The sequence below is a fragment of the Phaseolus vulgaris genome, chromosome 9 (genome assembly GCF_051622355.1).
Source record: "Phaseolus vulgaris cultivar YP4 chromosome 9, ASM5162235v1, whole genome shotgun sequence".
Classification (NCBI taxonomy): domain Eukaryota; kingdom Viridiplantae; phylum Streptophyta; class Magnoliopsida; order Fabales; family Fabaceae; genus Phaseolus; species Phaseolus vulgaris.
In genome coordinates this window covers 37,441,547-37,469,031 of record NC_143506.1, presented here as the reverse complement: position 1 = coordinate 37,469,031, position 27,485 = coordinate 37,441,547, and the positions used below count along the sequence as shown (strand labels likewise).

The 27,485-nt window shown below is 33.2% G+C and overlaps 4 protein-coding genes across 7 annotated transcripts; 2 read left to right on the top strand and 2 right to left on the bottom strand.

Annotated features, from left to right (window-relative positions):
- The first annotated feature begins 464 nt into the window (after positions 1-464).
- Positions 465-5,450, top strand: LOC137820353 (uncharacterized). Of its 3 annotated transcripts, XM_090295246.1 has the most exons (7): positions 465-904; positions 993-1,193; positions 1,618-1,721; positions 2,207-2,383; positions 2,904-4,376; positions 4,446-5,005; positions 5,178-5,450. In XM_090295246.1, the coding sequence occupies exons 2-7, from the start codon at positions 997-999 to the stop codon at positions 5,277-5,279; spliced, it is 2,613 nt and encodes an 870-aa protein (XP_090151372.1). In that variant the 5' UTR covers positions 465-904; positions 993-996; the 3' UTR covers positions 5,280-5,450. The 3 variants fall into 3 exon arrangements, with proteins under 3 accessions (XP_090151372.1, XP_068480499.1, XP_068480501.1); XM_068624398.2 differs by having other exon boundaries at positions 2,904-5,005; XM_068624400.2 differs by having other exon boundaries at positions 467-853; positions 2,904-5,005.
- Positions 5,451-6,439: 989 nt separating this feature from the next.
- LOC137820967 (uncharacterized) lies at positions 6,440-10,538 on the bottom strand. Its single transcript, XM_068625325.2, has 5 exons — positions 10,385-10,538; positions 9,677-9,894; positions 7,614-7,847; positions 7,237-7,385; positions 6,440-6,967 (listed from the first exon to the last, which is right to left on the bottom strand). Exons 1-5 carry the CDS (start codon positions 10,469-10,471, stop codon positions 6,774-6,776), a joined length of 882 nt encoding a protein of 293 aa, XP_068481426.1. The 5' UTR covers positions 10,472-10,538; the 3' UTR covers positions 6,440-6,773.
- A 2,508-nt stretch (positions 10,539-13,046) lies between these two features.
- Positions 13,047-15,774, top strand: LOC137821143 (uncharacterized). The gene is made up of 3 exons (XM_068625603.2): positions 13,047-13,604; positions 14,850-15,009; positions 15,408-15,774. Exons 1-2 carry the CDS (start codon positions 13,241-13,243, stop codon positions 14,978-14,980), a joined length of 495 nt encoding a protein of 164 aa, XP_068481704.1. The 5' UTR covers positions 13,047-13,240; the 3' UTR covers positions 14,981-15,009; positions 15,408-15,774.
- Positions 15,775-17,804: 2,030 nt separating this feature from the next.
- On the bottom strand, positions 17,805-23,989 carry LOC137821460 (putative clathrin assembly protein At5g57200). 2 transcript variants are annotated; one of them, XM_090295408.1, is made up of 15 exons: positions 23,900-23,989; positions 23,711-23,780; positions 23,412-23,509; positions 23,122-23,260; positions 22,544-22,671; positions 22,355-22,447; positions 22,218-22,268; positions 21,088-21,153; positions 20,943-21,008; positions 20,780-20,860; positions 20,615-20,692; positions 19,921-20,127; positions 19,756-19,834; positions 19,090-19,211; positions 17,805-18,227 (listed from the first exon to the last, which is right to left on the bottom strand). In XM_090295408.1, exons 1-15 carry the CDS (start codon positions 23,987-23,989, stop codon positions 17,805-17,807), a joined length of 1,791 nt encoding a protein of 596 aa, XP_090151534.1. The 2 variants fall into 2 exon arrangements, with proteins under 2 accessions (XP_090151534.1, XP_068482169.1); XM_068626068.2 differs by having other exon boundaries at positions 19,090-19,202.
- Positions 23,990-27,485: the final 3,496 nt, after the last annotated feature.

Below are 27,485 nucleotides of genomic sequence, written 5' to 3'. Positions count from 1 at the left end.
AGCCGGCGCTGAAAGATATGCATTTATTATTCACTTTTTTCAATTAATAACTCATTCATTGACAGTTAAAATAAAGCACAAATAAATAACTCATTTTCTTATAGTGAAATTTTTGTTTTTATTTTCTTTAGTAAAATAAAGCATAATGGTCCTTCAATATACAAGTTATTATTTAAAAAATGTAAAATAAAAAATAAAAGAATTTATATAAATAACAAAAATAACTAAAATGAATGAAATTTTATCTAAACAAACAAGATCTGCAGATTCACCCAACAAAATGAAACTCTGTTACTGTCAAAAAATAAAAAAATAAAAAAATAAATATAATAATGTTTTGGTGAGACAGAGAGAGATAGGCACAGAAGAGAAAGTGACAAAATGTTGGGAATTTTGAGCAGCAACTATGGGATTGGCATGTGATTTATTTATGTATTATATGATTTTATTTATGAGAGAGAGAAGAAAAAGAAGATAACATAATATAGAACACAAATTGATGAACATGTTTTTGTGAATAAGACAACTCACCATACCTTCCATTCCAATAGGTCAAGCACAATCACACCATTGCACAATTTCACCATTGCTTTTGCTTTTTCCCCTTCTTCTCCAACCCAATCCAACCCCTTTTTCTCTACACAAACAAACTTATTATTCTCTCTCTCTTTCTCTCTCTTCCTCTTCTCAACCGACCAATCCATAATACACTCACACAACAAATGCAACTGTGTGAATCATTCTGTTTCTCTGCACTGAATTCTCGCACCCCAGTTCGTTTTTCTGCTTAAATTGTGCTTCTTCTTCACTCTGCCAACTCAATTTCGTGAGCTTATCTTTATAACTGAACTGGGTATTCTCTCTTTTTGACTTTGGGCCTTTCTATTGACTTCCTGAGTTTGAGGTGAGGGTGGTTTCTGTTTGCTAGAAAGTTCGAGTCTTTTGGGATTTTCGTTGATTTTTACCATCTGGGTTGTTGGGACTTACTGCAGGGTCATGCCACCGGCGCTGTCTGATCCGTTGTCAGCGACTACTGCCAGCTCCGACGCCGTTTTGAAGCGATCGGCGCCGGAGAATCGGCGATTCGGCGATCTTAGAGGGCTGCAGTGGCGGATAAATCTTGGGGTGTTGCCGTGCTCGACTTCGACTTCAATTGATGATTTTCGTCGAGTCACCGCCAATTGCAGAAGAAGGTAAATCCTCTGCTACATTTCATGTTTTTAGTTTTATTTTTCGTTGTTTAATTTTGATGATAATGTATTTGTGTGTGTGTTTGTGACGTGAGTTTATGGTGGAGATAAAGTCGTGGAGTTACAGAATTTTTTATCGCTGGCATTTGAATTTGGGATGCATTCATTAGGTTAAGGGCAACACTATTCATTATGAGGGTAGATTATTACATCGACGATTTCATTGGTGGGAAATAGAAATGATTAATCTGTTCTTTCTCTGGTAGAGAGGATTTCTTGCTGCGTGTTTGATGAATTCTGTGTTTCCTTGCATTTTGATAATGTGTTTTCTGTGCAAATAATCGAGGAGTGGACTTTAGAAATGAGTGTGCTTTCGTACAGCTAATGGTTGTTTTTTTGTGATCACGAAATTTGTTTTTCTTGTTAGGTATGCTAGCTTGAGAAGGCGCCTTCTGGTTGAACCACATGTTCCAAAGGATGGAACTAATTCACCCAATCTTGCCATTGACAATCCACTTTCACTGAATCCAGGTAAATCTAAGCTTTTCTCACTCTATTTCAGCACCTTAATTGTTAACCTAATTATGTATCCCTGATTCAGCCAATCTAGTTTGCAGCATGTTTGATATCTGTGCTGACAATGTACACTATATTGAAAACCTTTTCTCAGTTGGCTAAACCAGAGCCTCATATGTACTCTATATTCAGTCTATTTCATTTTTAAGGATAAGTAAATGAATTCTTATGTTGTTATGGAGGAGTACAGCGATGTAGCCTGTTTATTTTATGTAAATTCAATTCGTGTGAAGATTAAGATAAGAGTTAGTGCATAGTGGCAATCAATCACTTGTTATGGTAAATGGCAATAATGGATTTAAAAGAAGAAAATTGTCTATCTTGTGTCGTCGTGTTCATGGAATTCTTTCATGTGAATTGCCATCAGTTAGCCATCTTTGTCTCTCTTAAGTATAATATCTGGAATTGAACCTGATCTGTAAATTGGCCTTTATATGCAGATAGTACATGGAGTCGCTTTTTCCGCAATGCAGAGCTAGAGAGAATGGTTGATCAGGATTTATCACGATTATACCCAGAACATGGCAGTTATTTTCAGGCACCAGGATGCCAGAGCATGTTGAGACGAATTTTGTTACTGTGGTGTCTAAGGAACCCAGAATGTGGTTATAGACAAGGTAAAATTATCTGGGCCAAGCCAAGCAATGGTGTCTAACAATTCATCAACATTAATTAAATTTATCGCCATTATAAATATGCTTCTCATTTTCATGTGCTGTATTTTTCTTCTAACACCAAATACATATTTATAGCTAATATTCTTTTATTTTATGTATGCTTTCTCATTCTGTGATGTTTGTCAAAATTTTCCTTCCAATTTCCAACCCTGCATAATTGACAGTGGAGCATCCAAATGCCTTTTACTACACTAGCCAAAATCTGTCAAGAATTTGATCATGGCTTTGGCCATTAACATATTTCCAAACTCAAATCAATTCTTTTAAAACCAATCTCTTCAAAGTCAAGTCTATCCTGATCCGAAGCAAACAGGCTATTAATTGTTGAGAAACCTAATACCTGGGAAGATGCAAATTCCTCCAATTTGGTTTCCCAGCTTTCACATAATTAGTTTTACTGTAGTTTTATTTGCTATGAAAATATTGACTGATTAATTTCTTTCATTCACTTATTTTATAGGAATGCACGAGTTACTTGCTCCTCTGCTTTATGTTCTGCAAGTTGATTTGGAGCGTCTCTCAGAAGTTCGGAAGCTTTATGAAGATCACTTTACAGACAGATTTGATGGCCTTTTAGGTCAAGAGAATGATCTTTCTTACAGCTTTGATTTTAAAAAGTCTCCAGAATTGATGGAGGATGGATTTGATTCCCTTGGAAATTCCATTAAAGTCAATAGTCTTGATGAACTTGATCCTGAGATACAGACCATTGTATTATTAAGTGATGCTTATGGAGCTGAAGGTGAACTGGGCATTGTTTTATCTGAGAAATTCATGGAACATGATGCGTACTGTATGTTTGAGGCTTTAATGAACGGGGCCCATGGTTCAGTTGCAATGGTTGATTTCTTCTCTTCCTCCCCTGTATCCGGGTCCCACAGTGGCCTTACTCCTGTGATTGAAGCTTCTACTGCATTGTATTATTTGTTGTCTCAAGTAGATTCATCTCTTCACAGCCATCTTTTTGATCTTGGGGTTGAACCCCAGTACTTTTCTCTTCGATGGCTGCGAGTTTTATTTGGACGAGAGTTTTCACTTGCCAACCTCTTGATCATCTGGGATGAGATATTTGCATCGGAGAATAACAGCAATGGAAAAGGTTCCGATGACTGTGAGTTCAGAATCTTAAATTCACCCCGAGGAGCATTTATCTTAGCTATGGCAGTAGCAATGTTACTTCATTTAAGATCTTCACTGCTTGCAACTGAAAACCCTACAAGGTGTCTCCAGAGATTATTAAACTTCCCTGAAGACATTAATATCAAAAAACTACTAGAGAAGGCCAGATCCTTGCAGGCTGTTGCTCTAAGTGTTGATATTTCATCCTCATCACTTTTGCTTATGGGGTTCCATTACCAAAGTAAATCGATTTATAGTAGATCTGCGACCCTTCCATCTGAATCTCTGTCTCCGAAAACTTCTCTGAATTTGGTACCTGATAGCTACTGGGAAGAAAAGTGGAGAGTTGCCCAGAAGGCTGAAGAACACAGGCAAGATGGTCTAGAAAAACAGGTTCCCACCCGGAAAAAGGGGTGGACAGAAAAAGTAAAATTCAGTTTGAGAAGAGCAGAATCTGACCCTCCTAGATCAAGGTTTCAGAGTGCCAAAAATTTTAGGCGCAATTTGTTGCAAGATCTACGCAAGGCACTTGGCTCAGAGGAAGATGCAGAGAAAATGAAGCCAGATGAAACCCTTTGCCAGAATGATAATCCTTCTGAAGCAGTTGAAGTACAAGAAGACAGTAGCTCCAATGGTGACAACAATTACTCATCTGATGACAGATCTCCAGGTGTACATTCTGGCAGTGAGGAAGACTTGTCTATATATTCTGACCCAACTAGCCCCCCTAATGAGGCCAATGATCATGAAATAACCTCAGAGAAAAGTAGTCTTGCATCTGATTCATCCCTAGACGAACGTAATGAAACATCAGGTATTAGTTCGCCATTGCCAATCTCCTATCCTCTTGAGAACATTTCTCAGACATTGTTCAGCAATACAGGAAATTCTGAATGCAATGGAACTGCAGATAGCAGTTCCAGTGATCAACCCCTTCCAATCTCTGATCTTCCTGAGAACATTTCTCAGACATCAATCTGCAATACAGGAAATTCTGAATGCAATGAAACTTCAGATACCACTCCCAATGACCCACCCCTTCCAATCTCTGATCCTTCTGAGAACATTTCTCAGACATCATTCCACAATACAGGAAACTCTGAATCGAATGAAACTTCAGATACCAGTCCCAATGATCCACCCCTAACATCAGGGTGCAATACCAATGATGCTGAAAATAAAGTCACACCTCCTAAAGAGAAAAAGCATAATAAGTTGCAGTGGCTTTGGCCCTTTGGACGGAATACTGTTGAGGCTATATCTGAGAAAGCTGGTGCTGCCGAATCTACAAACCGTGGTAGCACTCAAAATAATGCTCCACATGCCACCTCATCCACAACTAATGAGCATGGTGGTTCTGTTAGCTGCAGAGGAGAATCGGTAGACCAGAATGTTATGGGCACTTTGAAGAATATTGGGCAGTCTATGCTTGACCATATTCAGGTAGAGAGCTCTTTCCCACAATCACACTTCAATGACAAGTTATTTAGTAAGATAAGCACAGTTTGAGTGCTTTTCTTTTCTTAATATGAAAACATTTTATGAATGAAATTTGGTTCCAAATCTGATGTCTCTCCCTGGTTGCATATACTTGTTTGTTTGGCTTGTGGTGTAGGTAATTGAATCTGTTTTCCAACAAGACCGAAAAGGCCAGGTTACTGCTGTGACAGCTCTCAAAGAGCTTCGGAAAATTAGCAATCTTTTGTCAGAGATGTGAGATGGATCGTGTATATAGATCATATGTATAAATACTTGATTACAATTCGTTAGGGCCAATGGAATTAAGTTCTTCTGCTGCTCTTTCTGAACCCCACCAAAATTTTGCAGAGATGAATTTGTAAATATATTTATTCGGGTTACATAATAAAAAGACCTGCATTTATGAATATGTTCTGCTTTCTTGCATTCTACAACAGTGTTTGAGGGTCAAAAACCAAATACCGAGCTATATTCACATTTAGTTCAAGTTTAGATGAGTTGGTTAATTTTGGGGGGTTGGTTTGCTTCTGTTACTGGCTTTTCTTCCTGCATCCTAAAGAAAATTCAGGCTATAATCTTGTTCCAAGAATTATCATGATGTTTAAAATTTGGATTAGAGACAAATTAATAAACTTTAGAAAGTAATTATATAGAATTCATAATCAGCTTTTGTTTATAGTTAACTATATGGAAAATTATCTCAGTGAATAAAAAATGTTTGTAAGCCTCAGTGATAAGTTAAGTTTTTATTTATTCTGCCGGGTCTTTATTTTGATCACCGACACAAGTTCTTTATTTTAAGGATTTCTGTTATTATGTTTTACATAAGTTTCATTTTTTGTATATACCAAATATTTAGTGGGAATATATAAAAAAATAAATTATACATTCTTTTAGTATTAATAATGTTATTGATAAATCAATACTGATAATATTATTAGATTATTAATATTACAATATTAAAATTTATTAATTTGATAGTTTTTAGCTTACTTCAATAAGTTACTCATGTCTGACACTGACATATGTCTGAGTATTAACATTGTGTTAAAATACTTCAGATGCTTATTCATGAATCAAAATTGCATAGGTGAGGCATCTATAGTGTCTAATGATTATTTGTTTTTTTTTACCTTTTTTCTGCTTATCCAAAGCTGAAAAAAACGTCCACTTTTCTTAATTATATCTATTGAAACCACAAAGTTCTAACATAATTATATTTTTTCCCATTTTTTATTTCATTAAAAAAAAGACAAAAAGGAGATTGCAGATAAAATAATTGTGCATTTGAAACATCAAGGAACGATTCAACAATCTTGTTCCGTTCATTGTGGGCAATTCAGCTTCAAACATAAACAATTAAGAGATGGAGGAACTAAAGAGTAGTTTGGAGAGTGATTGGAAAAAGCACGAGTCACTGAGAAATATCATACAAAGTTAGAAAAGAAATAAATGACCAGGCACTAGCAGTAGAAAACAGTACTGGGGAAAAAATAAGAAATCTAAAGTCCCTGCTATGGAAGCCACAAAAACTGTTTTATGAACAAACCAAGTAATGATACAAAAACGGCACCCTATAGTTGCACCATATCTTCCTCTGGATTATAGTAGCACCTAACTATGTATGTATTAGTTATGACGCTTGGAACTTCTGATGCTATACATTTTTATTTCAGGCATGGTCACAGACCATATGTCAATTCCACAAACCTTTTAAGCTACAAATTATGGTTCAATCCATGTGGTTGTGGAACCCAGGGAGAAGGGAAGTGATAAATCCAAACACAATCATCTGGATCTCCTTCACAATGCCCCACCACTGATTCCCTCCATTTACTCCTCCAACTTCTGCACCATTTTCATTTTCAACTGCCCGGTCTGCTTCATTTGCACGCTGGTTCCCAATCTCGGCTTCAGGTTGACCCTCTTCCAAAAGATAAGAACCAAAGGTAAGCATGTGTCAATAATACGTGATCAAAACTTCAATTGATACTTATTGCACACAAGACCATTACAAGTATTCGGAAAATGAAATTTAACCTAAAGAAAATTAATGAATAAAGTATAACAAAATAAAATGAACCTCACAAGCTTACAAGGCTTCCAAATTATATTACAAATCACATAAGCTAATATCACTAGTGATTCCCAAAAATGCACATGTAAACCACATGCATAAAATGTACAAATCATACCTGCTGGAGCAGCATTATCACCCTCTTGCCTGGGTGCAGGAACATTTTCAGCCCTGGCTGCAGGTCTTGCTGGATGAGGAGGTGCTGCTGCTCTCTGCATACCTCGTGAAAGCCATCTTATAACTGGTGTCAAAGCTCCAGTTTGGTATCTGTCACACATGTCCATTAATAAATACTACAGCTTCCATTTGCAATCCAAACAGTATTAGTACACTTATATTATATAAAGAATTGGAAAACAAAAAGGTTAAATCGTGGGTTGGAGGATTTATATAAGAAGCATTCACTGGGTTTGATGATTACATAAACCAGCAGAACTTACAAGCATAGAAAATATGTAAAAAAATAGAAAAAGAAGGATAAATAGTTGTACTTACAAATATACAATAGCAGCAAAGAACACAAGGACAATAAGCCTCTGCCTTGATCCATCTTGGTTAAATAAAAAGATCACAGCTGCCAGCTTCAACATAAGCAATAAATCAATTTGAAATGCAATTTGAAATCTCCTAATAACAACTTGTCTTTGAGGTGCAGGCTGCTGTTGAGGTTGCTGTCCTGCTTGACCCTGATTTTCACTGGCAGCAGCAGCTTCAGAACTTGGCCTATTGCTGATGATGGCCATTCAGTTACAGAAACCATTAATTAACATTAATAAACATATTTGTTCACAAAAACAAATAAAACAAATAAAATTTTCATCAATTAATCAATTGCCGCTATCTTTTTCTAAAATATAAAGAAACACTAAATGAAACTGGTGTGAAAGAAAGACATAACATCAATCACTAGATCTATTGATAACATTGAAAGCATACAGGACATCCAAAACTGACGCAGGAACAAAAATGAAAATCCAACATCAAGTGTAGTTCATGCTGCCAGTGAATCAGAATCAGGTCCAATTTTCCTTGAATGTTTCGGTCCTTATTCAATTTTTGGCATATTTTTTATTATATAAGTGGACTCCTCTTTACCCCTTGTAATGAATAAAAAATATCAATGTTTATCTTTTAGCTTCTCTATAATTTAGAGTAGTATAGCCATTAGCTTCCTACAATATGGCACAAACACAAGAAATGTTGTTCATGTTATCAAATGTCAAGAATGCAGAGTTGGGACCAATTTCCCTAGAACATTTGGAGGTCCAATGATGACCTATTAGTGCTTGCTTTTTTCAAGCTAGTTTCAGATGAACCTGGTTGCACGTTATGTTTATATAAACTTTTCAACAAGTATTTGTAGAAAAATAAAAAAGATACAAGGAATCAAATTTCCTCCCAGGAGTTAAAATTATATAAAGCACACCAGTTTTTTCTGAATTCTCTCATCTAAATTTTCTAACACATGAGGAGCATATATTGATTTTAACTTACGGGAGAAATTTGAATCCTCTTACATCCTATTTTATTCTCTTATGAGTGCTTGTTGAGAAGTTTTTAAATTGAGCCCCCTAATATAAAACCATTCAGGCGTCTTCACAACACAGTTTAAGCTTTCGCCATAGTTGGTTTAGGTTCAGGATATGGTATCAAAGCCTACTTATCAAGTTTGAAGTCCTATGGGACTCATAAAATCAATGATTCCTTTCAGTTCATTGCTCGGATTGCAAGATTGCGGAAAATTGTTAATTACTTGGCAGGCTGACACAAACACAAGATGTGGTGAAGAGTCTTTCTTCTTGTTATCAGCTACAATTCTTTTTTCTTTAATTTCTTCATTCTCTACACATAATTTTCTGACAGACTAGCAGACTGTCTTAAAAATTCACCCCCAATCAAATTCTTAATTGTTTCTTGCATGACTCATCCCAACCTATCAACCCCAAATCCTTATTTTCATTCATGTGGCCACCTACTCTTAACTCTAATTTTACTTCCAGCTACCAAAATCCCCATACATTTACAGCTAACAATAACCCTTGAACCAATCTACCTTTGATTCCCCACACAAAAGTGAAAGGCAGATTAGATCAAATAAAGTAAAAATAGTTATCAAAGAGGAAACTCATGCATGGTCATTCTTACACCTCTAAAAAATCATCCATGCTAAGCGATCACTGCCTACTAGGTGTAAATTTAATAACAATTTCACATCAAAGTCATTTCTCATATTGCTAGCAGTTACAACTTTCCCCCTGTGGTAAATAATTTCATTTCAACAATTTTTTCGCTTTTTATTTAGCAATTGAAGAAATTATTGGTTTTCTATATCACCAATCACTGTGACCAAGTAGAAACTGAAGTCAGTAGAAATATTACAGTTTACTAAAGGTTCTATGGAAAAACAAAGCATGGAAAAGGTATAAAACGTACTTTCATTTCCAACAAGTCCATGTAGAAAATTATGCTTAAATATCAGACTACAAAATGTAAATTGTGCAATAACTGAGCTTCACATCCCACACAACGTCATCACAACAAAATAACCTGCCACTTACGTGGGTATGCGGTAAGTAAGCGGAATCAGGTTGTTGCATGGAAGTCCAGTAACTTGTCTATCAAAGGAGTTAACAGGAACAGCATATATGCCAGCTCCGCGGTTCCCATGTTCCTCATGTTGCGGCAGAGTTAACCCTGGAATTAGTGCAGGGTACATACCAGGAATCATTTGATAATATCCACCCAAATACGGCGGAAAATTCGAATATGCAGGGACCTGGAACAACATCCACACAAAACCATTACCACGATTCAGATAGATGCGTTTAAAACAAAATTTCAGGGCACATTTTCTTGCTACGTGTGTTCACACAGCAAGCTAAAAAACGGTACAAATTAAACCACAGATTTGAGCTAAATTAGGTTGTTAACAGAAAAGGCCTAACGCATCCCATCTTAACATTGACTATTCCGCTCAAAATTCTGCTTCTCGGCTCGTATTTGATAATAAAAACAAAAAAGAGAGAAAAAAAAATAACACGGATTTGATGCCCGAAAAGCATCGTGCGCAGATTAGGTTGTAGGGAGAATGGTTCTGGTCTATCAGCTACACAAATCAAACAATTACCGACTTGAAATGACAAATAAAACGAACAACAATGATAGTAACCCTAGTTTTGAGTTCCAATTATATGAAAAAGGGGTTTGTGCATTGGAGGGAAGTGAAGAATACGAAAGGAAAGTGCAATTGAAGTAGATTATGGAACCTGAGGAGAATCTTGAGCCAATTTCTGAGAAGAAGACGAAGAGGGTTGTGAGCTAGACGGCACCGTTTTGAGAGCGTTTTCCGCCATTGTTGATCATACACGCTCAGTGTCTTTGGGTTCTGAACCTGGAAATGAATAAAACGAAAAAAAAAGAGATTTTAATATACATATTACGTAGTGTGAACCAATCCCCGAATGACACGTACCTTCCTGTTTTGTGCAAATGTTAAAGTAAGAAGGAAGAAGAAAATAAAAGAAAAAAATTATAAAAAACAGAATATAGATTAACTTGGATGAAGATAAAGAAAAAATTATTAATCACTCTTATTTTCATATGTGTATATTTAATTAATAACTCTTTTTAAGTTCATAAATTTTCATCATGTCAATTATTTTAGTTTTTATCTTTAACTAGGGTTTTGTTCGTATAATATACAGTAATTTTTTATTACTGTATCTTAAAATTTATCATTAACAAAAATTATTATTAAAGTTGAGTTTATGGGAATTCTGTATGTTAGTTGTAAGTATTTTGTTTTTTTCACACCAACTTCGTTTATGACTTAAATTAATAATTTATTCACTTTAATAAAATAATCGATATATTATATAAAATTATTCACGTGTAGCCATTTCACAACAATAACATTGATAGATGTATATATAAGGAGTGTAAAAGAAAACACCTTGATGCATTACCTTATTCTAATAGGTAAACATGCATAACTTTGACTTTAAATGCTTTTTAATACTAATGAATGTTTAAATTAATTATGATTTTTCATATACATATAAATTTGTCCATGTGACTAAATGAATGAAATAAATATTTTAAACATACTTATTGAAATATTAGAAACATAATTAAATAAAAACATCATTTACATGATCATACATTTATCATAAAAATGTTTAAAGTCTATTTTCCCTAATGATCTTTAATGCATTTAGTTTAGTAGAAAAATATGCAGTGGAACAATCAAATTATTGACTTAAAAAAAAATGTTGTCACACTCTACGTGTAATGATGTCTCGTCTCAATGATGATAATATGGTCAAAAGCGTGTTATAAGATTATATTTAACTCTTGTCATGTCATTATGATTATGAATAATAAGTTATCTCCTATAAGGAGGTACATCTCATTTCCGTCTCAGTCAACATCATAAATAATGAACAAAAGTTAATGCAATATTAATAAAAAATAAACATAACTTAATTAAAATATATGTCTACACTAAAACTTCTTGACCAAATACCTTAGTCATGTAAAAAATGTCTTTAATACCTATCTCTTTTGGTTGAACATCTCTTTAATGTCTAATCTTTTTGGTTGAACATCTGTATTAGGCATAAGTGCTCGATTAGAAACATGTTGAGTTTCATCAACCATCACTTTTATCTAGTTGTAAAGAGACATCATAATGATTAAATATCCTTTAAATTATCGTCCACTTTCTAGTAGAGGAATGAGATTATCTTCAACATATAAGTCGAAATGTTAGCATATTAGTGTGATTATGTTCCACTGGGGAATCTTAAAAAGCACAACTCCCTTTAATCTTGACTTAAACGACCTTAGGTACCATATAAAGTGTCTTTTAGTCTATTGTTGAGAAAAATACAAATTCATATCTCTGCATCAAACTAATATAAATAATTAATATTTAATCATTTATACTAAATTTCAATAATATTTACTTTATACATATATGAATATAAACTTAAACATTATAAGATAAATACATTATATAAATTAAATATATAAAAATCAAATAAAATAGCTTATTGAATTAGAAAGGGGATTATGTATGTAAGAAGGAGGATACCTATAATCTTAAAGATATTTTATTTTATTTTTTAATATTTCACAAGATGAATATGTATGGTCTTAAACCATAAATAATAATATTACTTGGTACTCGATCAATATTAATTACTACTTTTACCTTCCCATTCTTATTTACACTAAAAACCATGTCTCATCATCATCTATATAAATTAATTGAAATCTATCCAATGATTCAGATGTTAGAAAAATTAATAAAATAAACAGAAAAATAATTACATTAAATAATGGAATAACTTCATAAAAAAACTATATAATAACTTAAAACAAATAACCTATTATCTTCTAATAACTAATACTAACAAAGCCACAGTATTAGAGATAAGACTAATTATATAAATATCATGGATAAGATTAGAATAAGAGGAGAAAAACAATTAATCACGTGGAACTTTTTTTATTACCTACCTTTCTCACATGATAACTTTTTAAGCAATTGAACAACTCATCAGATCATACATTTCAATAAGACAGAATAATTTATCAGTATATTTTTCATATATCATCAAAGTAAATATTTGAAATTATCAATAAATAAAAAAGTAGTACATAATAATTTATAAAATAACTTTTTTACTGGTTTAGTCCGTAAGTAAAAAATCAGGTCAACCAAAAAAAATTATGACTTAAATCAAACTACTTTTTTTACCTGTTTAATCTATAATATAAATAAACTTAAATATGTTTTATCAATAATATTTTATTAGAAAAACTAAATTGCACTTGAAAAATAATATGAAATTTTTTATTAATGTTATTTTGAGGGCTGAAGCAGTTTCAACCACCACGCTTCTACGGTTAAAAATGGATTAGATAAAATGTATGGCAATTAATTAATTAAATAGTTGATTAAGGTATTAATTAAGCAATTAAAAAGTTTATTTTTGTGAAATTTGGTGCTATATCTGTGTGCATCTGCAAGGAGCAGATTTTTCATTCGTTCTCAACCCAACAGAACCAAACCCTCTTTTTCTCTCTCTGTCTCTCTTTTTCTGTCTTTGTCAAACATGACTATGATGCCGGGTTTTCTGTGGAGGGCGAAGTCGGTGGGCCGAATCCCGTCGCTGGCGGTGGCGTTGAGGCGGAGGTCTAGCAAGGCGGGGGCCTCGCAGGTGGTGGAGGTCGACATGGCGGAGTACGACGTGGCGCTGAAGCACTTCGATGACCTAATCCACAGGATTCTCGTGAAGAAGGCCACCCCGGATTGGCTACCCTTCGTGCCCGGCTCCTCCTTCTGGGTGCCGCCGCGACCCTCGCCCACCAACGTCGTCGACCTCGTCCACAGGCTCACCCGCGAAGACGATCGTCCCCACGATTCCCCTCTTCTCTCCACCCTCCGCGGTTGGCCCTCCTCAAATTTCTTCATCAATGGTAACTACCCTTCTCACAAAATCTCATTTTTTGCCCTTTTTGTGCAATTGGGTCTGTGGATAAACCATCAAAGTTGGTGCTTTTTTTTTTTTTACCGCTTTTTGGTTGTGTTTGGGGGTTTCGGGGAACTTGAGAAAAGGCGTGGGTTTCTGGGTGTGTATTTTTCTTGTTGATTGATTTCGTCGTTTGTGGGTGGTGTTTGTTTTGGATTGTTCCTGCTCACATTTAGAAAAACTGAGGTTTTAACAATCGTTCACTCCCTCAATTTCGACCTTAATGTCGAGGTTTTTGAGGGTTGGCTATTGTAATTGTGGTCATATCAATTGCATTTGTCTGCAATTGCAAGGTTTTAAAAATCTTTCCACCACCGCTATTTCGACCGTAATTTCGAGGTTTTTGAATGTTTGCAATTGCGAATGTGGTTACATCAATCGCATTTGTCTGCAGTTTTCTGCAATTCGTAGAAACCTGTGTAGACTGTGGCTGTGACCTTGACCGTGATTTAAAGCTTTGTTTTGAACTTGCAGCTTTGTACCAGTGCTGAAGTTGTGGGTCTTTTCTTCTTTGTTGATTTGTGTCCTTTTCATTGCCATATACCACAACCTTTTGCATTGACAAGAATGTTTTTTTCCTCCTCTTTTGGTTATGGTTGGATTAGGAGGGGGTTGCCCAATTTTTAAAAAAATGTTGTTTTGGCTCGAGTTATGTTATGTGTAGATTTTGGTTAGAAAGGGACAAACTAATGGTTCTGATGCTGATTGCGCATTTCTTTCAAGCGGCTTATTTTGAGTGCATCTAATTCCAATTGAAATTTTGTATGACTTTCGTCAGATTCTGCTGCATCTTGTTCGTGGCAGTGGGTGTAAAAAGTGATACGTACATGTTTGTTAATGGAGAATAGTTGTTGCTGTTAGTTTTTATTGGCTGGGGGTTGGCTTGTTAGAAGTGTGAAACTTGGAACCTGAAAAGCAATGCGATGGGTGTTCCTTCTTATTATGTACTTATGAGAGGGGTAGATTGGTGTATGAACTCTGATGGGCATTGCTAACAAGTTAGTGAAACTTTGAGGATCAGAATATTAATTTATTTTGATGTTCATGACTTTCTTCTCTAAAATGTTGTTCATAAGTATCATACATTGAAGGCTGCAGATGTTGTTTTATTTATTTTTGCACTTTGAGTTGGGTGAAAATACTGTGATTTACGAGCTCAAACAATTCCATGTGCTTGTCTTTTTGACTTCAGAGAGTGAATCTTCTGATGATGAGGATACTGATGTGGAGGTAACTAGCCAGGAAGGGAGAGAGAGGACTGTGAAGGTGAAGGTTTTGACATTTTCAGAAAATGTAGCTCACTCAGAAGATGAAGAGAGTTAATTCATAATTTAGCTGAACCAGTTGCTGCGGTGAGCTAGCTTCTTCCTTAGCTTGGAATCTTCTTCTGTGCTTGTGTCTTTATTTATGGACATTATAACACGCTGCACATCAACATTTACTAGGTAATGGTAATGCATGTCATGTAAAAAGTGGGGGAAGGATAGAGAGGAATTTTAAAGATAACAAAAATTCTAGATAGATCCTAAAAAAATACAATTTTCCTTAGCATAGATATGTAATCAAAGATGAAATCTCATTCTTTAATCCCCACCTTTTGGTTTGGGAACAGGGAGCATCTCAGGATGAAAGAGAAGTAAAGCATTTGGCAATCATATGATTTTGTAGTTCAAGATCTGCACAATATATTTTTCAACATCTGTATATTGTTTGCCCATGTAACAATACTATGTTGAACTCTTATTTGTAGGATTTTCATGATGCAAACTAAGGTTGTTGAGAAGTCCAAAAAAACATGGGAGAAAGCCCTGACTAAAATATTGAAATTGAAATTCCTTAAGGCGCAGAACTGGTGGTTCTTTGGGATTAAACCCATCTCACTGTACTTGACGCAACATTGATCTGTTTATCCTGTGTATGCTGAATATTTGCAATCTTAGGTTGAATGAATCCTTGTAGGCTGAATGTATATACTTATCCACTAATAAAAAAAAGACCTTTAGAATATTTCCCTCTAAACCTGCAAGGAAATTCTCTATTTAGAGCACATGTATTATGTTCATTATGATCTGTATATATCTGTAACAGACATTTCTTTAAAAGCTTCATTGAAGTCACACTCTCTGTCTTGAATCTCAGCACCAAGTTATTTTATATTTTCTTCTCAATCCCTCTCCCCTTTGATTTGTATTTGAAGAAATAGTTTCCCATGGAAAGGTCACAAGGCAAGCAAACTCACTAAGCAATGTGTTTAAGAAACAGTGCTGTTAAAGCATTGAGATTTCCTAATGAGTTTTAACAATGCTTGCAACTATACAAATCATAAACACCTCTCCATGTTTTTAACATTGTTGATCTCTTTTCTACTACATCTTTTTACCAGAAACAACTTCAATAAGTTTCAAGAAAAAGGTAGAAAATTACTTTTTGTTCTGTTTTTACTTTTCTAAACAGGTTTAGCCAAACATTTTAAAGATCATAAAAAGTAGTATTTCATAATAAAAACACTTTTTTTTTTCTAAAATAAGTTTAAACAAATGGACCCATTATAATACTGTAGGGGGGGTAGATTAATGGTTAAAAGTTGTCAAAATTATCATTAGTTAAATCAATGTTTAATAACTTAATTAGATTTGATGAAACTTTCCCTCTTAGTCTATTACAACTCAAGGTATTAAATGTTTTATAATGAATATTTAGGCAGTCTATTAACATTTTCTGATGAGGAGTTTAGATAATTTTGAATGTTTGATTCATGTTGATGGTGTTAGAAGGGCAAAGTCAGCCATTGAAGAATGTGAATTCATTTGTACAAAAGTCAATTTCTAACAAAGAAGCTAAAACTTCAATCAACATACAGCACATAATAACATCATAAGTCAATTTGTTTGAAAGTCACAAAATGAAAATCTAGATCTAGATTTAGACGAAGGGCACAATCTAGAAAAAATTGAAATCTAAGAACCCAAACCAACACAATCTTCCCCTTTTAAAAACTGATTTCTGTAGAAATTTTAATTAAATACCTACCAGTTAGTAGACTTATCCTTTAGGATAAATTTAGATATTTACTCAATTTTCATGTATTATTTTTCTGTTATAAGGATATATGTGCCTTTCATATTTATAAATTGTAATTACTATTATATGTAAGATTAAAAAAAAATACTTATTAAACTAAATAAATAGAACTGGTTCACTGTGAACCAGTTTCCTTACTGGTCTACCGACAACTTACTTTTTTTTTTAAATATCAAAACTATTTTTTTAAAATAATAGGTAAGGTTCTTTTTATGTACAAGCCCACAAATTTTAATTTTAAAAAAATAAAATATTTTTTTTGATAAAAAATGTAAATTTGAAAATATGTCAAAGCTAATTTTATTTTACCCTACCATTTGTGGACCTAATGTCAAGACATGTAAACTACCTCAAGACTGAATGCTACAATGAGCATTGTGAATGCTATAAGGTGAAAGGTTTGGAGAACTAAAACACCTTTTTTTTAATAAAAAACTTGGCATTACAAAATGGTTATTTTATTATTAGTATGGTTATTTTAATTATATTGAAAGTGGTAATTAAGATACAGCAAAGATTAAACACAATTATAAAAAATAAGAGACATTTAGATGAAACTTACTTATAAAATGACAAGTTGTTAAAATACAAAAATATTCACTTTTTAGAAGAAAATAAATCACAATTTTTAAGAGGATTCTAACAAAAGTATACAAACTTTATGTATATTTTTAGTGAATAGATGAGATTGAACTAATATTCACTAGATAATAAAATTATATTTATAAGTAAATGAGAGGGGAACATTTAGTATCAACATTATTCGAATTAGATTCACATGGATATAAACTTTTATTATAAAAATGATTAAAAATATTTTTCAAAAATAGTTTACCAAGTTTAGGGTTTATGTTAAAAGAAGAACAAGTTTTGAATGAATCATTTCATCATTGATAACTACAAATGAAAAAAAATTAAGCATGTCATTCACTAGTCAATAATCAGTCAAAGAATGTTAATATGAAAAGAAATGTATACTTCTATCAGCAAAAAGAACACAATCTTTCTGGTATGGAAAGTTGGGGTGAGGAAAGAGGAGAAGATCAAATGACAAGAAAGGCAAAATCTACATTAAATTGTAATTTCCTTGTTGGGGTGTGTAATTCTGGTTATAGTTTGGTCCTGGCAAAGGATCCCCAAATGGATTATGAGAACCTGCATTCTGTTGAGAGTATTGGTTGTGTGGTTGCTGCTGGTGAGGGACCATCATCATGTTGTGTTGTTGTGGCTGTTGTTGGTACATCATTTGTTGTTGTTGGAACATCATTTGTTGTTGCTGTTGTTGAGCCATTTGTGCCATTTGCACATTGGGTGGGGGTGCTATGTTGTTGGACATTGCAAATGGATCTTGTTGGTTATAATGATGAAAAGGGTTCTGTATATCCATGGATCCCCCATGTCCATAACCTGCATTTTGGAGTTGAAGTTGTCTTCTGGCATTTTCATCTTCATACAGACTGTCCAATAATAGGTTATCAAACCCACCGGCCTGGCTTAATAAAAAGAAGGGAAAATGAATTGTGTTAATATCTTTTTGCATCATGATTTGTAAGCTATGTAACACAGATACGGACATTAGTACAACACGGATCAGACAATTCGATACATATAATCTTCAAATTGTAGGACACGGGAACACAAATGTATATATTATATAATTATGAATTATATAAATTGACAATAAAGATTTATGTGCACAAATATGTATGAGTTCTTTTTTTGTGGTAGAAAGAGGTTTCTAATAGCTGGTTAAAAAGTATTTGTTCATTATTTTCATAATTATGATAAAAATTTATACAATAAGTTTGAGTTTTTAGAAAATTAATGTATTTGTTCTTTTTAAAATTGTGTTTGAACGGTATTAAAGTTGTCAGAAATTCAAAAAATATTTTTTGAATTAGATACTTTACCAACATGTGTTGTATGAGTGTCGTACGCGTTACTTATATCTGAAACAAACGCATCATTTTAGAGGCGTGTCTGAGCCTGATAGTGTAAGTTTCTATAACCTATAAAGCCAAGGATACATGTTTCTTTGATGTTTGTTATCTTCTTTTCCTATTTCTACTGTGTTTCCTGACTTTAGAAGTTTGTTCTAATGCAGACTTGTAGAAGCAAAACCAAAATGAAAACAAAAACATCTTCAAACCTTTATCTTTTACACTAATAGCTCCATTCGCCATGATCTTGATGCAGCACCAAGATCAATGTGAAAGTGTATATGTCTAGCCTAATTGAGTAGGGATGAAAATTGTGCAGTTCTAACATATCTGAATAGTTTTATTTTGTGAAAATAGATGAAGAGATAAACGTAAATGAGTAATTGATTTTACTGTAGTAGAGAAACAAACCATTCTGCGATCTGTGGTTTGACTAGTATGGTTACTTCGTGTTGTAACTAATGAAAGTTCCCAACCAGTTGCACCATCAATGTTACTCAAAGCAAGATTGTTTGGATTACTTCCTACACAAGCTTGAAACTTTTAGAAATCAACAGAGTCAAACAACAAAGTTTAATTGATTATATGCTGCATATTTAAAGTTTCTTTGGTTTAAGTTCTGTATAGTGTATGTTAATAAGCATCCTCATGGATATTAGACAAAATTATGTGTGAAAATCACATTGCTAAGATGTTAATCTTACTAAAACAAGTGTTTATCATCTTGTTCTATCAACTTCAAGTGGAAAAATTGAAAAGATAACCTTGTTTGGATTCCTAAATTGCATATCAAAATGTAAATATGAACTTGTCCTTGTTTATATCAGAGAATCCCAACAAACATTGCATGATTGTTGAAATGTAAATGTCTGCAACTTCTAAAATATTAGTATGCATCAATGAAGCAAAGTGCAACTCTGGAAAGGCTTATGTGAAATACTTTATACTCTGGAAAGGTTTATTGGTACTTATATACGAGTTGAAACACACCTGAAGTATCTCATTTTTATTCATTCATTTAATTCTTTGCTGATAAAAAAAACTTTATATTTTTCAATCAATTACTTTAGTCCTTACCACCAGGTGGTACAATTGCAAGAGCCATAGCATTGTTTTCCTCCAGTTCCATAGCTTTTAGATTTATTTCATTAAGTCCCTACAAAGGTGTACAAGTGTTATTCATTCCATCAAGTGAACATCACAAACATCCATAAAAACCATTATTTTATAATCAACACATACCAACAAATCATTTGTACCATCATCAGTTGATATCAAAGGAGGAGGCTCAACCACCACCTCCTCCTCCTCCTCCTTGGAATGTACTTCTTCATCTGCTACCGAATCTTCCTCATTGACTTCCTCATATTGTTCTTCATTTTCTTGAGGGTCTTCAGTTTCACTGGATTCTGAATCTTCTTTAGATGATTCCTCATTTTCTTGATATTCCTGATGTTGAATGACACTTATTACATTGCAAGTATAATTACTTTTATAGTGAAAGCATTGGAGCAAGTTTTTTTATGAAAAATGATCACATTTTGTTACTGTATCAGTTTCTCTATGATGAAACCTGAATAAGGCAATGTTATGTGAGAAGTTGCAGAAACAATAAATAATGACACTGATACAATTTTTGTTAACTATAATTCTGAGAATAAATTGTGAAACAGGTTTTGGAAAAGAGATAAAAAGATACATTATTGGAAGCCAATGCAGAGCAAATTAATATCTATAACTTGTTTAATTAGCACATAATGTTTAAGAGTTTGCATGTTATAAAACATACTACATAACACATTGAAGGTTTGTTTAGCTCCTGCTCCTTGAGGAAATGGCTTAAGCCTAACAGTTCACTAAAATTCACATACTAACATAAGAATATGTATGACAGACAAGTTTGTTCCTAAGGAATTTGTTGATAATTTTTTCTTACCAATCTTTTGTTAACATATCCTGTTTGAGGTGCTTCTCTAATGTATTCTTCCATAGTTGCAAGGAAAGAGGGAGGTGGCTGTTCATTATATAGCAAAAAAAATTGTTAGATTCTTCTTTTCATAACATCACACATGGCTTACTGTAACAAACAAATTTAAGGAACCTGTCTCAATGTTGGAAACTGGAAATTCCTAGCAAGTTCCAAGCCCTTGCAATATTCATAGAAGTCAGCAAGATTCTCAGCCTGCATAATGTTCATAAAAAACATCAACACCTTATAAAGCACAAAACAATTAAAATGTGTTTGAAAAAACATTACTGTAAACCTGTTGACCAGCTCTTTTATAAATGTTTAGAGCCTTCACTGCATCATGCCTTGTCATATCGAAGAACTATAATTTTCACTAGTTAGTATGATTTGAATATCCAATAAAATCATCAAATGGTAAATTAAACCATGATAGGAACTACCATATCCACGAGATTGATGATTCCATCATTGAGTGCACAGTATATTTTGAAACTTTCTTTCAAAACCTATGACATTGCCCAAAACCAAAAGTAAATGACAAAATGAGACACAAGCAAAAGATGCACAGAAAAATAATCAAGTTTTTCATTTCTTTTCATGAAGTTAAATGATGTGTTGAAGATGAATCAGGCTCCCATGATTTTGAATTACAGGAGATACAATTCCTTAAAGTAGTAATTTCATTGTGTAATTCACCAAATCAGTGTGATCTTCTTTTATGAGTGGAAGTCATTTGTTCAGTGAATTTGATTCAAGGGTAACATTATCTAATAGCAGGAATCATGCAAATATGAATTTATACAAAAGTTAGATGCAAATCCCTGAGTTACAGTTTCACTTTGATAATTCTTGTAATAAAGATTGACATTAAAGATCATTCTAAGTTAACAAAGAGTTGGAAATCTCTCCTTAATTTAGTGAGAGACCATCACCAATGAATATTAATAACTGATTAGTGATGGTCACTCCAAAAGTTTTTTGGAATTATACTCTCTTTTGAAAATGTGATAAACATTAGTTATCCATTATCTCTTTATGAAGAAACTTTCCTCTCATTCTTTATATAAAAGAAACTTGTGAGGTAGAGAAAATGCAAGCAAGAGAGAAGAACGACATAGAGAGTAAATAAGAGAATAGATAACCATCAAGAGATTAGATCTTAGTGAGATGCTAGAGAAACTTTGTATTGTATCATTCTTGGGTGAGATTAAGTGTTATACTGATTCACAGAAACAAATATTGTAATCCTACTTTTATAGTGAAGACATTTTCTGAACTATGTCCAGTGAGTTTTTATTTCTCAAGTTGAGAAGGTTTTTCGACATTAAAAATTTTCAGTGTCATTATTCAATTTTGTTGGAGAATTAGTTCTGATTTTCCCAACAATAACATAAAAAAAACCTAATTAAAGCAATTGAATTGTCCATATAATAGCTCCTTGTTAACATATAGTAGCTCAATTGAATACTATGAGCACAATAAAGGTATCCACAACTAATCATGTTATTGCAGATGATACTGAAATTACTATTGTGTTGAGAGTGCAAATATTGAATAATAAAATGCATACCAGGGCCAAAGCATATTGCACTAGATAGTTGCTATAAGAACATCCTTCAGGCTGCAACATATTAAAGAAAATTGAATGGTAAGGAATATGTTATAACAAATTAAGTCATCAATTATGAAATTTCCATTAGTTCATACTTGACAACCAATAAGGCGATATAAGAGTTGTTGCAGAGCAGGTAACTGCCCCAACAGGTCCTCACTACTCAATGATCGAGTTCTACTGTGTGCCTGTCAAAGTGGAAAAAGTCAACAGTATTCTGAACATAGAAACATGATGCTTGGAAAATAAACTTGAGTGTGAACAAGACAAGGAAAAGCACACACTTTAGTTGCAGCAGGTGATGCTTTTGTTAAACGTTCTGATTCTATATCATATTTAAGCACTCTAAAGCATTCAAGTCTTTCTTCCAAAAATAGTGCATAGGTTCGAACCCATGCAGAACAATCCCAAGCTGCAAGGATAAGTTGAATTGGTCATGTAATGAAAAAATATTGAAGGAGAAATAAAAGTATTAAGAAGTGGACTTTAGGCCCAACTCAACCTTATAAAACAAGTCTATGAGATGAAGTTTGCGCTTACTTATATATTATAAAATGTTCTAATCTTTAGTTGATGTAGGATCTCCAATACACCTCCTCATACTAAGAGTGTGGCCTGATAAGGCCAAACACTCAGGCCACACTCTCGCTAGAATATGTTCGAAATGTCTGATACTATATTAAGAAACAAACTTTAAGTCTAATTGAATCTCATAAATTTAACTTATGAGGTAAGGTTTGTACCACTTATATACTATGAAATGATCTAATCTCTAGTCAACGTGAGATCTCAAAAAAAAAAAGGTCCAGATTTTCAAAATAGTCACAGACAACAAATTAATCTGCATAACTAATTCATTTACCTTGAGGGCTTGAATCATCTTTGAAATTGGATATTTGGAGGATATGTCCCCTGCGTGAGTAGTTAAGAATCTCTTCTCTAAAGGTAGGGTCACCCTCTCTCAAAGTCCTGTGAATGACTATTAATGCCTTTATGGCAACCTGTAATTCATTCAATCATGAAAGTTATATGCATAAAGAGAATGAAATATAACAAAAATCATTAACTAAACTGTTCCAAAACCTATTGCTATCTCATATCTGAAAAATAAGTTCTTAAGATGATTTCAAAGGTATCAATAAAAGGATTTACTATCCAGCTTCGTGTTTTGGAGAGTCTCTTAGAAAGTTTATGAATGCAGTATGAGACATCTGCTCGTGGCTGGTGTGCTGATGTTGCATAGAATATTTCTGCAAACAATTTAAGGAATATTGTATATAAGAGAAAAAGGTGAAAGGAAAATAAACAAACAAACATGATTGAAATAAGCAAGAGATTACGTAGATTAAACTAGTTTCATGATGCCATATGATATTATATATCAGAATGTAAAAATATGATCTGCATTATTCAATAGAAATTGTAATAAATTGTATGTTTAACATATATACTTCGAACATGACGTTCCTTGGGAGGGTATTCCACATGATTGGTGGCCTTTACAATTGCAATATCCAACTCCTTTATAAACAAAAAGGAACAGAATCAATCTATGCATTAAAATTCGAAAAGAATAAGAAAACACTGTGTGCATGCATGCATGCATGCATTTTTACGTAGAAATGATATATGATTATGACCTTGTATTCGCTATTGACTTTGGCAAGGCCAACCTTGGTGGAGTCCTTGAGAGCACCATAGGCTTTTCTGAAGCTGTTAAACGTTCCCATTATTCATTAAAAATGGTTCAGTTTTATGGATTTGATGAAGGAAAGAGAAGAAACAAAGAGAAGAAGAATGAAGGATTTGCTTGTTTTGTTCTTCGTTTGTTTTATCTCTGGGAAGGGTACTTTGGTACTTTGAATTGTTCTGACGAAAATTTCTGCAGAATCGGTTGGTTGAATTTTCAAGAATAGAAAAAGTCGACTTATGTTTCGTTTTCATTACTTCTACTCTTTCATTTCTGTGGTGTCTTCAACTTAATCACAATCTTGCTTCAAATAATAACAATTAATATGAATTCTAAATGTTTTCAATAAAAATTACACAACATTTAGCCTCATTCTAATTATAAATATTCCTAATAGATTTTTTATTTTATTAAGTATTCTGATTTTTTATAATTTTCAATTGATTTGTGATTTAATTTTGTCTTTAACTCAATTTATCTAATTAATGCTTTTTATCATCCTTGTGTTTTCTTCAATTTAGTATTTTTAATTGAATATTTATTAAGAAGTATTATTCTCTTTGAATATTTTAAATTTATATATTTTCTAACTAAATTTGTTTTCTTTTAATTTGCTATCAAATAAAGTAACACTACTTTTTTATTTTATTTTATACTATGATTTAAATACATCTTTTTCTCTATGTGTTGGAGATCCCACTGATTAAAGATTAAGATATTTATTTTTTATGAGTGAATGCAAACCTCACCTTATAAGAAATTAAATGATAATGAAATATGTGAAAGAGATCGGATTTTAATTTGGTTCCAGTGCTTTAGTTCATGGTGAATTTAGTTTTTTTGGGCTTGCACAACTAAAATATATGAACTTTTATTCTTTCAAACACTTGGTCATCTATATAACCTATGAAGTTTTAGAATTTCAGTAATCTAGCAGAACAAAAAATTTAAAGGTTTGATGCTACAAAAAGTTATTTATGTTTGCTTTCAAAAGTTTTGTTTGGAATCTTCTGTGACCTCTCCTCTCAAAAACAAAAATTATTTCACGCATCTCCATTCTCAAATGTGCTTAGAAAACATTGGGAGAATCATTCTTTAGAAACACTTAATGGCCAATATGTGTCGACGTATAGTTTCCATTATTGGTATTTTGGGATAGCGATAAATGCGTAAAAGAAATATATTGATAAAGATGTATCAACCCCACACATTCTTGTTACTTGTGATGTATCAACCAAGGTCTGGAATATGTGCTTTAACTGGTCAGGAATTAGTTCGGTAAATCATAATGATTTGATTCATCATTTCAAACAATTTTCTTGTATGTGTTTTAACAAAGAAGACAACAAACTATGGAAAAGTCTATGGGTCTCAGTGGTTTGGTGCATTTGAAAGCATAGAAACAAGGTTATTTTTAACCAAACAAAGATAGATGCAGAGGAAATCTTTACTATGGCACAAGTACAAACATGGGTGTGGATGAAACATAAAGTAAGAAAAGTTAAGTTCTCCTTCTCCGCTTGGATTTTATCCCCTTTAACATGCATTAATATGGCAACAAAATAAATATAGATAAGCATAATTATTGTTTTCTCAATTAAGTACATGGTTAGCTGGTTTTGTTATAAATCTGTTAATGACTTATTCTATGATCACTCTTATGGGTATGTATTATATTTTGAACTAGCTGAAAGGTTTGGAAGGTAGTGATATGTGGTGCAGGGTAAAGCGTTAGAAGAACACATGTCAAAGGTTGGTATTCTTGGCTTGATTATGCTGTTGGCAGGGAGCAGATTGACGAAGCTGATATTGGCAAGGTATAAGACACCCCATCTGGTGAAATTTTGAAGGAAAAGCTTAGGTTCAAAGGAATGAAGTCTTGTTACAGTCTCTCCACTAGAGTGGCACAAGGCTCTTGTTACATATACAAACTTTAAATTCTGTTGAAATCAGCTTTTTGGGGAAGTTGAGTGTAACATAGACGAACTATGAAGTTTGAATATAACAGATATTGGTCAGGGAATAGTATTGTGCTTTTTAGATCTTACAGCAAGGAGATTGTGGTTATCTATAGCTAAGCACTTATGTTTGACTATCTGTTTATCCTCTATTTTAGTGTATTAAACTGGCCACACAGGAACAACTTTCTTTCTTTTTAGTGTGCCCAATTGTCATAGGACCGAGTAAGATTTTTTTGTGGTTTTGAGCGATAGTGGCTTGTTTTGGTGGTCCATGAGTGTGGGCAACAATTTATTTTTTAGTAGTTTTTTTTTTTTCTGTTTGTGGGTTGTGGGTTTGATCTTGGTTTTGGGATGTAAGGGTTGATCTTGTGGGCTCCGTTATTTTTAGGAGTCTTCTGTATAAGGGTTGGAACACTCCTAAAGTGTTTCTTTTATTTATTTAATTAATTCTTTGCTAGAAAAAAAATGGCCAATATGTTTGTTTGTAACCTTAGGTATGATAATAGATGACCTCTTTATTTGTTCATGTTAATTACAGTTAGTTAGTTAGTTAAGGAGCTATGTAGTACAAACACTGATACGACACGGATATAAACATGGAGATACGTATAATTTCTAAAATGTAGGATATGGGAACAAATATTTACATATTATATAATTATGAATTATATAAATTGACAATAAAGATTTATGTGCACAAGTATGTTTCAATTTTTTTTGTAGCAGAAATATGTTTCTCGGGACTAGTTCAAAAGAACTTGTTCCTTATTTTTGTAACCATAATAAAAATTTATACAATAAGTTTAATTTTTTTTAAATTAAAATATTTTTCCTTTTTAAAATTGTGTTAGAACTGTGTTAGAGTTGTCAGAAATCCAACAATTTTTTTTTTAATTAAACACTTCACCGATACATGTCGGTGTCCGATACGTCAGACACACCATTGTGTCCGAGCCTCATAAGTTAGGAGTGTACTAGATTACAACCGAAATTGTTGGGTAGAAGGAGGGAGTATTAGGTAATAGAAAGGGTGAACAAGGGGAGGGAGTTTAGATTGGAAAGGAAAGTATTAGGTAGTGGGGATAGGATTCTCAACTTCCTGGAGTTGAGAGGAGACAGCTTCTTCTGTAGTTTTTATAAGCATCCAATCTTCTGCAATCTTCTTGATTCAGACTTGGGAACAGGGGACTCACTCACACACCAAAGTGCCAAATTTCTTAAGGGGTTTTGCTACCCTTAGTCCAAAACTTCCAAAGTAATTTTGCTACCCTGAAATGCTGCCTTCCTCATTTTTTAAGGGGTAATTTTACATGCACAATACCCTGAACAGGAGAGGATGTGTGAGAATTTGAGGGAGTGGATGTGTGAGGATTTGAGAGAAAAGTGTGAAGAAAGTGAGTGTGTTTGGATTGATGTATATTAGAGTAGATTTGTAAGAAAAGTTTATTGAAGTTTGTGAGTGATGTGATAGTTGTAAGATTTTTTTAATTTTTTTTAAAAGTGTAAAATGTAAGTTTATAAATTTACTCTTGTATTTAAAAATATTTAAATAATGAAATATGTTGTATTTAGTGT

Coding starts and splice junctions, on each gene's coding strand:
- LOC137820967 (XM_068625325.2), bottom strand. CDS start 10,471: ATGGCGGAAAACGCTCTCAAAACGGTGCCGTCTAGCTCACAACCCTCT. Junction 9,895..10,384: donor TGGCTCAAGATTCTCCTCAG/GTTCCATAATCT, acceptor ATGTTGTTCCAG/GTCCCTGCATATTCGAATTT. Junction 7,848..9,676: donor CTTACTTACCGCATACCCAC/GTAAGTGGCAGG, acceptor GGCCATCATCAG/CAATAGGCCAAGTTCTGAAG.
- LOC137820353 (XM_068624398.2), top strand. CDS start 997: ATGCCACCGGCGCTGTCTGATCCGTTGTCAGCGACTACTGCCAGCTCC. Junction 1,194..1,617: donor ACCGCCAATTGCAGAAGAAG/GTAAATCCTCTG, acceptor TTTTCTTGTTAG/GTATGCTAGCTTGAGAAGGC. Junction 5,006..5,177: donor CTATGCTTGACCATATTCAG/GTAGAGAGCTCT, acceptor CTTGTGGTGTAG/GTAATTGAATCTGTTTTCCA.
- LOC137821143 (XM_068625603.2), top strand. CDS start 13,241: ATGACTATGATGCCGGGTTTTCTGTGGAGGGCGAAGTCGGTGGGCCGA. Junction 13,605..14,849: donor CTCAAATTTCTTCATCAATG/GTAACTACCCTT, acceptor TTTTGACTTCAG/AGAGTGAATCTTCTGATGAT.
- LOC137821460 (XM_090295408.1), bottom strand. CDS start 23,989: ATGGGAACGTTTAACAGCTTCAGAAAAGCCTATGGTGCTCTCAAGGAC. Junction 21,009..21,087: donor TCATCAATCTCGTGGATATG/GTAGTTCCTATC, acceptor TGAAAATTATAG/TTCTTCGATATGACAAGGCA. Junction 19,835..19,920: donor ATGGTACAAATGATTTGTTG/GTATGTGTTGAT, acceptor ACACCTTTGTAG/GGACTTAATGAAATAAATCT.